Here is a 13,764-nt window from a genome sequence, read left to right on the forward strand (position 1 = left end):
GATTGTTGACAATCTTCTGTAGCATTCTCTTTTGTCCTTTCCTATCTTGGTTAGTTATTAAGAAACAGTGATAACTAGTGTTTCTCTTGTAAGCATCAGAGTCTGTTTCTCTTCTCGTTGTCCCATCAGCAGTCTTGTGCACTGACAGTAACTGCAGTGTTGGTGGTGTGCTCAGAGGGTGCCCCTCTAAGTAACCAGGCAATTGTTCTGGCTGGATGTGAACTAAGGGCAGAGTGCTTCCTCAGCTGTCTACAATGCTCAGTGTATCTGTATTTGCTTATTGTACAAATAATGCTTATTGTGTTGGTGATAGCTCCTTGGTTATCTGAAATAGATAGGTAAACATTTAGACAGCAGCTTTTTATGGATGTACATTCAAATGTATCATATATGAATACAGTATTCCTAATGATGGCACCCATCCCAGATCAGATTTGGGAGTGAAGGACTTCTGTTGTAGAACAGGCCTCCTCCTTTTGGTCGAGGTTGAGAGCTAGGAGTGGAAACAGGAAACTCTTGGAAATACAATGGACACCTTCCTGAAGAACATTTTAAGAATTGTATATGCTGCATTTAATTTTGTTTCTTCTGGTAATTTACTTTTATCTTTTACAGGGTGTTACACAGGGAGAGTACACTCCCATGGAAGATAGTGAAGAAACTTCCCAGTCTATCCCAATAGATCTTGGACCTCTTCAGTCAGATCAACAAAATACTTCTTCATCTCAGGATGGTCAATCGAAGAGAGATGATGTCATTGTAATTGATAGTGATGATGAAGATGATGATGATGAAGAAAATGAAGGCGAGCAGGAAGTATGTATATCAAGGAATTACTTTGTTTATGAGCTACTTTATTTATCACAGAAACATGATCACAGAAACATGGTGGGGTGACTCTCATGACTGGAGTGCTGCAATGGATGGCTATAGACTCTTCAGAAGGGACAGGCGAGGAAGGAGAGGCGGTGGGGTGGCCCTGTATGTTAGGGAGTGTTTCGATTGTATAGAGCTCAACGATTGTGATGTTGGTACGGTTGAGTGTTTATGGGTAAGGATGAGGGGGAAGGCCAACGAGGCAGATATCCTGCTGGGAGTCTGTTATAGACCACCCAACCAGGATGAAGGGGCGGATGAAGCGTTCTATAAGCAGCTGGCACAAGTCTCTCAATCACTAGCCCTTGTTCTCATGGGGGACTTCAACTTCCCGGATGTCTGCTGGAAATACAACATGGCAGAGAGGAAGCAGTCTAGGAGGTTCCTGGCGTGTGTGGAAGACAACTTCCTGACGCAGCTGGTAAGTGAGCCTACCAGGGGAGGCGCCTCGCTCGACCTGCTGTTTACTAACAGAGAAGGACTGGTGGGAGATGTGGTGGTCGGAGGCCGTCTTGGGCTTAGCGACCATGAAATGGTGGAATTCTCGATTCTTGGTGAAGTAAGGAGGGGGGGCAGCAAAACGGCAACCATGGACTTCCGGAGGGCGGACTTTGGCCTGTTCAGGACATTGGTTGAGAGAGTCCCGTGGGAGACGGTCCTGAAGGGCAAAGGGGTCCAGGAAGGCTGGACGATCTTCAAGAAGGAAGTCTTAAAGGCGCAGGAGCAGGCTGTCCCCATACGCAGTAAGAAGAACGGGCGGGGAAGACGACCGGCCTGGCTGAACGGGGAGCTCTTGCTGGGACTCAGGAAAAAAAGGAGAGTTTACCGCTTGTGGAAGAAAGGGCAGGCAACTCAAGAAGAGTACAGGGATCTCGTTAGGTCGTGCAGAGAAGAAATGAGAAAGGCAAAAGCCCAGCTGGAACGCAATCTGGCCGCTGTCGTTAAAGACAACAAAAAACGTTTTTACAAATATATTAATGACAAGAAGAGAGCCAAGGAGAATCTCCATCCCTTATTGGATGCAGGGGGGAACATTGTCACTGAGGATGAGGAAAAGCCTGAGGTACTCAATGCCTTCTTTGCCTCAGTCTTTAACAGGCAGACCAGTTATCCTCAGGGTACTCGGCCCCCCCGAGCTGGAAGACAGGGAAGGTGAGCAGGATGAACCCCCCGTAGTCCAAGAGGAAGCAGTCAATGACCTGCTACGCCACCTGGACGCTCACAAGTCTATGGGGCCGGATGGGATCCACCCGAGAGTGCTGAGGGAGCTGGCGGAGGTGCTCGCCAAGCCGCTCTCCATCATTTATCAGCAGTCCTGGTTAACGGGGGAGGTCCCGGGTGACTGGAGGCTTGCCAATGTGACGCCCATCCACAAGAAGGGCCGGAAGGAGGATCCGGGGAACTACAGGCCTGTCAGCCTGACCTCGGAGCTGGGGAAGAATATGGAGCAGTTCATCTTGGGGGTGCTCACAAGGCATGTGTGGGACAACCAGGGGATCCGGCCTAGCCAGCACGGATTCATGAAAGGCAGGTCCTGCTTGACCAACCTGATCTCCTTCTATGACCAGGTGACCCGCCTAGTGGATGAGGGAAAGGCTGTGGATGTGGTCTACCTGGACTTCAGCAAGGCCTTTGACACTGTCTCCCACAGCATTCTCCTAGAGAAGCTGGCGGCTCACGGCTTAGACAGGTGGACTCTTCGCTGGGTCAAAAACTGGCTGGACGGCCGGGCCCAGAGAGTTGTGGTGAATGGAGTTACATCCAGTTGGCGGCCGGTCACGAGCGGTGTTCCCCAGGGCTCAGTTTTGGGGCCGGTCTTGTTCAATATCTTTATCGATGATCTGGGTGAGGGGATTGAGTGCACCCTCAGTAAGTTTGCAGACGACACCAAGTTGGGCGGGAGTGTTGATCTGCTTGAGGGTAGGAAGGCTCTGCAGAGGGACCTGGACAGGCTGGATCGATGGGCCAAGGCCAACTGTATGAGGTTCAACAAGGCCAAGTGCCGGGTCCTGCACTTTGGCCACAACAACCCCACGCAGCGCTACAGGCTTGGGGAAGAGTGGCTGGAAAGCTGCCTGTCGGAAAAGGACCTGGGGGTGCTGGTTTACAGCCAACTGAACATGAGCCAGCAGTGTGCCCAGGTGGCCAAGAAGGCCAATGGCATCCTGGCCTGTATCAGAAATAGTGTGGCCAGTAGGAGTAGGGAAGTGATTGTCCCCCTGTACTCGGCCCTGGTGAGGCCGCACCTCGAATACTGTGTTCAGTTTTGGGCCCCTCACTACAAGAAGGACGTTGAGGTGCTGGAGCGTGTCCAGAGAAGGGCAACGAGGCTGGTGAAGGGTCTGGAGCACAAGTCTTATGAGGAGCGGCTGAGGGAACTGGGGTTGTTTAGCCTGGAGAAAAGGAGGCTGAGGGGAGACCTCATCGCTCTCTACAACTACCTGCAAGGAGGTTGTAGCGAGGTGGGTGTCGGTCTCTTCTCCCAAGTAACTAGCAATAGGACAAGAGGAAATGGCCTCAAGTTGCGGCAGGGGAGGTTTAGATTGGATGTAAGGAAAAATTTCTTTGCTGAAAGAGTGGTGAAACATTGGAACAGGCTGCCCAGGGAAGTGGTGGAGTCCCCATCCCTGGAGGTATTTAAAAGATGTGTAGATGAGGCGCTTAGGGACATGGTTTAGTGGACATGGTGGTGTTGGGTCAACGGTTGGACTCAATGATCTTAGAGGTCTTTTCCAACCTTAATGATTCTATGATTCTATGATTTTGTCTTTGTAAAGGTCACCTGGCAGGACTAATTCAATCAAAATATTTTTTTGACTGTATAAATAGTCTGTATTTATGTAGCCTGAACTTCTAGTGTTTTAAAGATACTTCTTAATGCGGCTTGATTTTTTTTTTTTTGAAGTCATAAAATTCCACAGTGCCTCTAGATTATCTATGAGTATTCAACATACAAGGGTGGCCTCTGTGAGGAGAGGCTGGGGGCTGCCCCTTGACAGACACAGCCTGTTCCAGCTGGCTCTGCAGTGGCCCCCCTGCAGGACACAGCTGAGCCCATCAGCTGGTGAAAACATATATAAGAAAGGGCAAAACACTGCATGGCAGTGTTAGTATGAGGAGGGAGAAAAAAATGTGAGAAACAGTCTTGCGAACATCAAGGTCAAAGAAGAATGAGGGGAAGGAGGTGCTCCAGGCATCGGAGCAGATATTCCTTGTAGCCCATGGAAGAGACCACAATGGAGCAGGTATTTCCTTGCAGCCTGTGGAGAGGAGGATATTCCCTGAAGGAAACTGCAGCCCATGGAGCAGTAGGCTGTACTGCCAGGAACCATGGCCTGTGGAGGGGAGCCAATGCAGGAGCAGGTTTATCGTGATGGACGGCAGCCCTTCAGTGGGAAGGACCCACTGCTGGAGTAGTTCTTGAAGGACTGCAGTCTGTGGAGAGGACCCACGTTGGAGCAGAGGGAAAAGTGTGAGAAGGAAGGAGTAGCTGAGAGAAGCTGTTATGGACTGACCACAACCCCCCATTCCTTGTTCCCTCTGCCCTGCTTGGGGTAGGGGAGGAGGAAGAGGAGTTGGGAATGAGGGAGTGAAGTTGAGCCTAGGAAGAAGGGGGTGGGAAGAAGGTATTCTAGTTTTTGTCTTTGTTTCTCATCATCCAACTCTATTTTTAATTGGCAACAAATTAAATTAATTTTCCCAGAGTTGAGTCTTTTGCCCATAGTGGTAATTGGTAAGTGATCTGCCTGCCTTTATCTTGACCCTCAAGCTTTTCTGTCGTATTTTCTACCCTTGTCCTGTTGAAGAGGGAGTGAGGGAGTGGCTGGGTGGGTGTCTGGCAGCCAGCCAAGGTCAACCTACCGCAGCAATCGAAAAATACATACATGTATTCTGTGGATAATAAATGCTGAACATCTTCAGAAAGAGATCCACAGACAGAGGTCATCTGTGTACCACAAAGTGAAGTGTACCACTTCAAGATTTGAAATTATTCCACTACCCTTTCTGCACTTCCTGAAGGCTTTTTTATGGTCTTATCACAGGACTACGAAGATGAGGAAGAGGAAGACGAGGATGATGATGAAGACACAGGGATGGGAGATGAAGGTGATGACAGTAATGAAGGAACTGGTAGTGCTGATGGTAATGATGGATATGAAGCAGATGATGCTGAGGTGAGATTTGTACCTTTTTTTTATAGCCTGTTAAATTTCTTGGAATAAACTGGTGATGTGATGCATCTGCATAGATTTTCTCATTCAAGTATTCAAATCTTAGTATGAATTAATCCTAGAAAATTGAGGCTGCTAGTAGGTGATAGTGATTTCTGTTATAGCTGGTGTTTTCACAAGAAAAATCAACTTTGAATGTTTAAGGGGGCTGAATGAAAATGCAAAGTACAGGAGCCAGCAACAAATACTGTAGTTGCAGAGCTAGTAAGACAGTTTCTTCAAAAGCTGGATATTTCATTGTCTGTTATTATTGAATGATGATGGCTACATTGTTCACATTTGTGCATGTACAGATATGCAAAACTTCTGAGATTTCATACAGTTGTATACATTTACGTGATTTTGTAGATATTTATAGAAATATTTTAAGATTTTCATATATTTTACTTTGTTTACTTTCTGAATACTTTTGTGCTGCTTTTATATTCTCTTTACAGCCTATAAGTTGTTTAGTGCTAAGTCGTATTATGTTTATGTGTTTTTTCTAGGGTGCTGACGGTACAGATCCTGGAACAGAAACTGAGGAAAGCATGGGAGGAGGTGAAAGCAACCAGAGGGCAGCAGATTCTCAAAACAATGGTATGGTTATTCCATGTTTCTTCAAAGTGTGTAAGGGGGGAAAATGTAGAAGCTGTTTTGCATGTGTTAAAATATGCACTTAAAAGTAAGAATATAAGGTGAAATGCTAAAGACCGTTTTAACCTGAAATGTAGATTCTTTTGAAATGTTCTTTTCTGAATTTATTCTACAGTCTTTGAAAACCCTGCAAGCTCTGGTTGCTATGGAAACTGCTGTTGATAGCTCAGTAGATTAATCTCTCGCTAAATCAGCACTTGAATAATCAATAGTTTGTTTCGGTGCTGGTGTTGACATAGCTGGCACAAGTCCTCTTTTAAGTGATTTTAGACAAGAGCACTGAGCTGTCCCACTCTTACAAGGGTAAAAATGTCTGTGTTAATGTGGTAGCAGAATTTGAAGACCTGCCTTCACATTTTCAACTCAGTTTGGAGGGCATGGGTTTACTCCTCTGTACTTCTGTATGTTTTAGTAGAAGGGAGTACAAGTGCTGCAGAGTCCACTTTTCCTCATGAAAGTTCAAGAGAACAGCAGCCATCATCTGCCTCGGAGAGACAGGCCCCTCGGCCCCCACAGTCACCACGGAGACCGCCACATCCACTGCCCCCACGACTAACTATTCATGCTCCTCCTCAAGAACTGGGTCCCCCAGTACAGGTATAAACTTTCTCTAGCGCTTCAGAAGACTTAAAAAATTCCTGTATGATTTCTTCTAAATAAAACCTAAGTACTCTGCCTATTGTAAAAATGGATTACATCTATTTAGCATCCTAAAAATGGTAACTGAGCAAACTGACTTAACATGTCTTGTCCTGCAGTTTATGGCTGGACAGGGAACATCAAAAGCAATAAAGCACTCATGATGGATTTGTATCTTGAAATTATTACACCAGTGTTGTTTCAGTCAGTGACTGCTGATACTTCCACTACAAAAGCTGTTCTTGAACAGGTTGTAACTCAGACAGATTGGTAAGGGCTTTTATTAGTTTCTGCCCTAATGCAGATTGGGCAAAGGAATGTTGCCATTCATTTTCTAAGTTAAACTTTTCACAGTCAGTGCCTGACCCATGATTATGCTTTGATGTAGACCTACAGATTTTGTAAATGAAAATGTCACAACGTGACTTTTGCAAAAATATCCTGACTGAAATTATCCTTTACCATTAACTTGTTCTGAGGCTTGGGGCCACAATATTTCTGTATTCAAGTTTTCTGTCCTCAGTAGAAAGTTGAGTAAAATAGTAATGTCACTTACCCAGAATTTAAACCTACATGATTCTCTTTCATGGTTAGACCAGGCAGCAGATAAGAGATGTGGAGTAGCTGCTACCATGGTCTGTTCTTTAAGAAGGTATGATGCTGTACTGAGCAGTGTTGTACGCTGACATATAGTTGTTACACTTACTCATTTAGCCACTGTCCTTGGCTCTGATTGAACAATTGTATGTTACTAGAATTCTGGGAAAGCATTCACACTACTTCATTTTTTTTCTTTACTATAAAGAGAATCCAGATGACTCGAAGACAGTCGGTGGGACGTGGACTTCAGCTAACTCCTGGTATAGGTGGGATGGTAAGTATATAAAGTCTACTGCTAAAAACCTGCATTGAGGGAACATTCATAACTTTTGGGTTTTATTTTGTTTTTTAAAGAAGCCTAGCTACTGACTTCAGGGGTGGGATGGGTTTCTGTAGTCTTGCAGAAAATATCTTAGTCCTGTTAATTTCTATATTAATGGAAGGCAAATACTAGAAAACTTCCAGGAAGCTAAAGGTCTTCAAAAGATGTTGAATTGGTTTTCTCTAAGGCGGTTTTAATTACTTGGTTTTAGAATCAGTCTTTTAAAGTGGATATGTTACTGGAAAAAATAATAAAATGTTTTCAGCCTCATCCTAAAGGAACAAGGCTAACTTATGATTTCTGTCTGTCTCCTTCGGCTAATTTTGAACCCTTTATTAAATTTCAGCTGTATTTGACAGAACGAATGCAAGTTCACTGAGGGAGGGGAGAGAGACTGACTGACTAAAAAAGTATCTTTTCTGAGATCAAAGGCATCAGCTCAGATTTTTTGATTCTGCTTGGCTTGCATGTACCTGTCATTCAATTTCTGCTTGGAACTGGCCTCAGTACCTACTGATTTTTGCCTGGACAGTAACTGAGCACATGGGAGGCAGCTTAGGAGTATTTTGGAGAGAAAGGTTTGAAAGATATGGAAGGAAGACAGGGAGATGAAGAGAATGCCTTATGAAGGATGAGGGACAAGGAAGCTGAGGTTTCTGGCTTTGTAGGCAATGCAGGAATGAAGGACACAAGTCTATAGGGAACAGATTATTTGATATGTGAAAAATCTCATATGATAGGTACATTACAGCAATCCAGATTAAGACAGATGATTCCTATCTATTTATGAATGAGAGTTGTGGTTTAACCCGGCAGGCAGCTAAACACCACACAGCCGTTTGCTCGTTCCCCCCCCCAGTGGGATGGGGGAGAGAATCAGGGGCGGGGGGGGGAAGTAAAATTCGTGGGTTGAGATAAAGACAGTTTAATAGGACAGAAAAGGAAGGGAAAATAATAATAATGATGATAAAAGAATATACAAAATAAGTGATGCACAATGCAGTTGCTTACCACCTGCTGACCGATGCCCAACCAGTTCCCGAGCAGTGGTCACCACCCCCCAGCTAACTCCCCCCAGTTTATATAGTGAGCAATGACGTCAGATGGTATGGAATATCCCTTTGGCCAGTTCAGGTCAGCTGTCCTGGCTGTGCCCCCTTCCAGCTTCTCGCTGGCAGGGCATGAGAAGCTGAAAAGTCCTTGACTAGTGTAAGCACTACTTAGCAACAACTAAAACATCAGTGTGTTATCAACATTATTCTCATCCTAAATCCAAAACACAGCATTATACCTGTGCTAGGAAGCTACTAAGAAGAAAATTAACTCTAGCCCAGCCAAAACCAGGACAATGAGTCACTCTAAGATTCCTTTGTAGTCAGCAAGATGTGGCACTTCAATGGTACAATGACATCATGGAGTAGATGTCTAAAAATTCTTTGAAAGATGGGTGCCCTGCAAGTGTATGGTTTTTAGGTTGGGTTGGGTTGGGTTAGGTTTTTTTATCACCTGTAAGGGCGATCTAGATAACCAGCTCAGATTTAGATGTTTGAAATTAGACGAGAATTTTGTTAGAGCTAAATCTGTTTTGCTGGACAATGTGGAAGAAGCAAACCAACCTTTAACTTGGCTTGGTAGAACCTGGAAATACATTGTAGGCTCTCATATCAGTCTCTTTTTTTCCAGCAGCAACACTTCTTTGATGATGAGGACAGAACAGTTCCAAGCACACCAACTCTTGTGGTTCCACATCGTACAGATGGGTTTGCAGAAGCCATTCAGTAAGTAAATGTAAAGAAAGAAAAAAAAAAAAAGGCATCTATTTCTTCCTATTTTTCAGTGGAATGAAAATAAATTCAAATGAAACGAACTTGTGATTGGAGTAACATGCTAAAATGTGCTAAGTATTTGTAGATGCAGTCATCTATCATACTAAGTAATCATTATTTGAACTGTGTATCATGAAACTTACCAGCAAATTAGGAGGCAGATCATCTCCAATGTATTGTAACTTACTGACTTAAGAAGAGATTAAGAAAAAAAAATAGGTTTTTCTATTTCATTTCCTTCCCCGCTCTCTCCCCCTCCTCCCCCCACCCCCTAATATTACCAATAAAAGTAGGAAAAGTTACCTCCGTTTTTGGATTTGGGATGGTTCTGGACATGTTCAGCAATCCACTTAAAATTGTGAGAATTCATAGGATGAATGAATAAGTAAAGAATACTCTCTTCAGGACTGTTTTACTGATTTTGGATGCAGTCCAAGTGAGTCTGAGAAACTAATTGCTATTTAATTAGCAGTAGTTTAGCTGATTCATAAAAATCAGTATTAATTCATTTTGTCTCATGCATAATTTTTTCTCTTGTTTTGGTCAGAAAGTTGTCTTCCCCCCCCCAATCGTTGGAAAAATTGCAGAATTCCTTAAATCTTTATTTTGATAGTTCCCCCCAGGTAGCTGGAGTTCCTAGATTCCGATTTGGACCCCCTGAAGATATGCCACAAACTAGCTCAAGTCACTCTGATCTTGGTCAGCTTGCATCACAAGGAGGTAAACCATTTCTGTACTTTCTTTTCCGTGGTTGCTAGGATGAAAAACAAATAACACAGTCAATAAAATGCAATTCTACTTCAGGTACTTGTTGAAGTGTGGAAACCTGAATCAGTCCCTTTCCCCTGTATCCCTGTCAGCATGGAACAGTATGCTGTTCTTTGAAGAAAGCTCACAGCAAAATAGTGGCATAAGAAAAGGATGAGAGTAAAACAAATAGAAATATTTTCATCAAGGTTTTCCCTTTCAATAAATTATAATTAGCTTTGGCAATAAGTCAAAACAGTTGAAAATAACAAAAATCTCCATATTTAAGTACAGTCACTGGATTTCATCAAGTGTACAGAGAGAAGACAGTTAATCTGGTTTTTAGCTGGCTATTTTAATTGTCACTAAAACTTTGTGTTGCAGGTTTAGGAATGTATGAAACCCCACTATTCCTTGCTCATGAGGAAGAATCAGGTGGTCGTAGCGTTCCCACAACACCATTGCAAGTAGCAGCACCAGGTAAGTGGCAAGAAATTTGCAGGTTGAAGTAAAAGTTGGAAACCTTGACTTTCCAGAAAAGAATTGGATTATTGTTGTTAAAGTGCTTATTGCTATGTCAGGAGTATTCAGTAGCTCTTTTCCTGACGTGCCTAAGATTTCCATAGATTTTCTGTAGGAAATTCAAACTAACTCGAAGTTTATTAAACTACTTTTCCTGTACAGTGACAGTTTTTACTGAAAGTGCATCAGCTGACGCTTCAGAGCATGCTTCTCAGTCTGTTCCGATGGTTACGACATCTACTGGCAATCTGTCCACCACTACAGAGGCTGGAGCGGGTGATGATGGGGATGAAGTTTTTGCAGAGGCAGAGTCTGAAGGGTAAACTATGACTTGTTTGGTTCACTAAGACTTGATGTCATGTTAGTTTTAATGATTCGTTTTCATGCAACTGTGCCTGTGATTCATTTTCAATTTAACCTGTTCTGGTAGGAAGGACAGCTCAAACAGGATTTAGTAATTTTGTGAAGTAGTACAATCTGACCTTTTGGTCTAAAACCAAAGATTTTCTTCAGATTTTCTTCTTCTGATTTAACATAGCTAATACAAAAGTCACCAAAAAAAAAAAGATTTCTGTATTTTTTCAGAATGCAGAGGGTTCTGTAGTAGTCAAATACTGATGGTAAAGGCCCCAGTTTGAAGGACTGGGGTTTGTAGAGTAAAGGCTAAAGCATTCCTGTTTGTTAATAGAGAAAATCACTCCTCGTTACAAAGCAAGCATATATAATGAAGTCATTCAGTTAAGGTAGTGCAAGTACAAAAGATATAGCACAAGGGAGGGGAATAAGCAGTTCTTAAGAATTTGATAGACAAATGATTTTGTCTTCCACTTTGCAAGTGCAATTTTTAATATTTATAATAATTGCTATATTTTATATTATGATCAAATACATTACAAATCTAAAAGGGTATAGGTTATCTTTTTATGCTATATTTTACTTTTTATTTGTATTGGTTGTGTAATAATAAAAGATGTGTAGTTCACAATTTACCTAAACTTTATCTACTGACTGCAGGAGGTAGGAGGTTTGGTCATAAGAAAATGAAATGTTACTGCTGCAAGTTAACGATGCCACACAGTTTTCTTGATGCAGCACCGACTTGGACTGCAATAATCTGCCTATGAGTAGATAGAGCATAGGATGGGTATTCTACTGTTAAGATCTCATATTTGTTTCTTACAAAACCATCTAATCTTTAGTGAATGAGAAGTATATCCATATAGGAACTAAGTGGTTCCCAGAACAATCTGTAGTTCGGAACAGGCTTTTAGCTTGATAGGAGAGCAAGTCAATCTGTTGCTGGTAGAGAACAAATATTTCCCACAGTTTGAGTTTTAGTTATTGTCTTCTAACAGTTTTTATATACTCATCAAGGTAAACAAAATGTATACCAAAAGTGAGCTGCATTTAAACTAAATTGAATGTTTAATTTTTCCAGCCCTATAATGCTTTTTGGGTTTTGTCTTTTGAAGACAGAGTCCAAATAACTTCGGTATTGCACCAATGAGTGATCTTTAGGCATAACTGGTCAGTGTGGTCCCTCCACTTCATTCTTCCCCTATGTAAATATACACACCACCATCACATTAGGTTTTTTAGTTATTGTTATTAAATAGCTTCCATGACCTTCTCTGAAAGACAATTAATATGTTGATTATGCATCTGGAGTTGGGCTGCATATCAAGGAAATTACATTGTTACTTTTCTAAAAGCCAGATAAATCTCTCATGGTTGGGGCAGGGGGGACACAACAAAACAGAATAAAACCAGTGGGAATTTCTGGGGAAAGACATTTGCATAGGAATCTTTCTGCTCCAAGATGATGCTTTTTTTTTCCTGAGCTTTTTGAAACTGTGTGAATACACTTACATGTTTTTCCTCCCCCTCCTTATCTTCTAGAATTACTTCAGAAGCAGGCCTAGAAATTGATAGCCAGCAAGAAGAAGAATCTGTTCAAGCATCTGATGAGTCAGATCTTCCTTCGACTAGTCAAGATCCTCCTTCTAGTTCATCTGCAGGTACAGGTTAATTGCTGGAAGCAGTTGTTTCATATCATTTCATTAAGTGTGGGAACTTTTTGGACCAGCATCGTGCACTGCTGATAGCCAAGATACACAAAATAAGATAGAACTCTTAGAGCAAGATCACATTTTAATGCCTATAGTCTTAATGGCAAACAATCTTTACTTGGGCCGCAGTAACTAGAGTAGGCCTTAGTAAGAATAATGCTTCAAGGAGCAAAAGTTATTGATACTTTGGTGATTCTATCCACTGTTATGTTTGATGTCAGATTTAAAAATATTTTTTCATTCAATTAAATTGTCAACAGTAAGTAAATCACTGTTGAGTTACCAATATACCACCTAGCATAGGTGATGAAGGAAGTCCCAGACTTACTTGTTTTGAGGCTTTTATTTATATCAGAGAAGATGTCAATGAAATAAGGATGCACATTCATGATTTTAAAGTAAATTCAAGAGCATAATGCGCATCAAATCATGTAAACATTAACAGTGAGAAACTGTAGTAGACGCAGACATTCTTTCCTGCATTTTCATGTCTTCACAGACACAAGCAGTAATCAGCCTAAGCCATTTCGACGTGTCAGACTTCAGCCACCGACATTAAGAACTGGTGTTCGTGGTCGTCAGTTCAACAGACAGAGGGGTAAGTGTTCGTGGTTGCTCAAATTCAGACTCTTTAAAATAAGTTTTTAGTACATTCTTCCTGTGGGGACCATGTATGAAGTACTACTTTATACACCTGTGTTTGCTTGTAAGACATTAAATAATATAGCATCCCTGCCCTAGCTTTCAATATATTATCCTAAGAGCTCTTTAGTTTCGTTTTAGTATGTTAGTCTGAGTGTTTTTTAGATCAGCAAACTTTCTTCTTATGTGGCACTTGGTTCTTATCAATGGAGAGAAAGTAAAGTGCAGTAGATCTTAAACTTCATAAATTTTTAAAAAAAGATTTTTAAAAATTATGTTAGGACTTGAGTTTAGAAATCTTTGTTTTTAACATTACATATCAGTTTCCCATTTGGTACGTAGGGATTCCAGTTATTTTCTCACTATGTCTTACACTGATTTAAAAAAAAACAACAAAAGTTTATGGAAGTATTACAGATTTTTGTAATGCAGTATAGAGTTAAACCATGACAATAAATTATTGTTTGCAACTTCTGTATTAAGAAAAATCCTTAGATGAATTATATTCAGTTTGGCATTATTTTCAAATTGTAGAAGACTTGATAGTAGCATTGAAATATAGGTATCTGGTATTTTAAAGAAAAAAAAAAAGTGAGGAGGTGGACCTAGGATAGATTTTCTTTCTAGTCTATCACCATTTATTTAATAACAAA

The 13,764-nt window shown here is 41.7% G+C and overlaps 1 protein-coding gene across 3 annotated transcripts in view; it reads left to right on the forward strand.

Moving 5' to 3' along the window:
- The window catches only part of TPR (translocated promoter region, nuclear basket protein), a 49,032-nt gene that overhangs the window by 33,263 nt on the left and 2,005 nt on the right, over nt 1-13,764 (forward strand). The window contains exons 40-50 of one of the 3 annotated variants that reach the window (XM_076339554.1): nt 616-816; nt 4,920-5,051; nt 5,597-5,687; nt 6,157-6,341; nt 7,189-7,257; nt 8,989-9,083; nt 9,745-9,851; nt 10,263-10,358; nt 10,563-10,719; nt 12,300-12,418; nt 12,969-13,067. In XM_076339554.1, coding sequence (XP_076195669.1) covers nt 616-816; nt 4,920-5,051; nt 5,597-5,687; nt 6,157-6,341; nt 7,189-7,257; nt 8,989-9,083; nt 9,745-9,851; nt 10,263-10,358; nt 10,563-10,719; nt 12,300-12,418; nt 12,969-13,067 — 1,351 coding nt within the window. The remainder of the gene's footprint in view (nt 1-615; nt 817-4,919; nt 5,052-5,596; nt 5,688-6,156; nt 6,342-7,188; nt 7,258-8,988; nt 9,084-9,744; nt 9,852-10,262; nt 10,359-10,562; nt 10,720-12,299; nt 12,419-12,968; nt 13,068-13,764) is intronic. The other 2 variants (XM_076339556.1, XM_076339555.1) reach the window with 2 other exon arrangements.

Source organism: Aptenodytes patagonicus, chromosome 5 (assembly GCF_965638725.1).
Source record: "Aptenodytes patagonicus chromosome 5, bAptPat1.pri.cur, whole genome shotgun sequence".
In the NCBI taxonomy this organism is placed as follows: domain Eukaryota; kingdom Metazoa; phylum Chordata; class Aves; order Sphenisciformes; family Spheniscidae; genus Aptenodytes; species Aptenodytes patagonicus.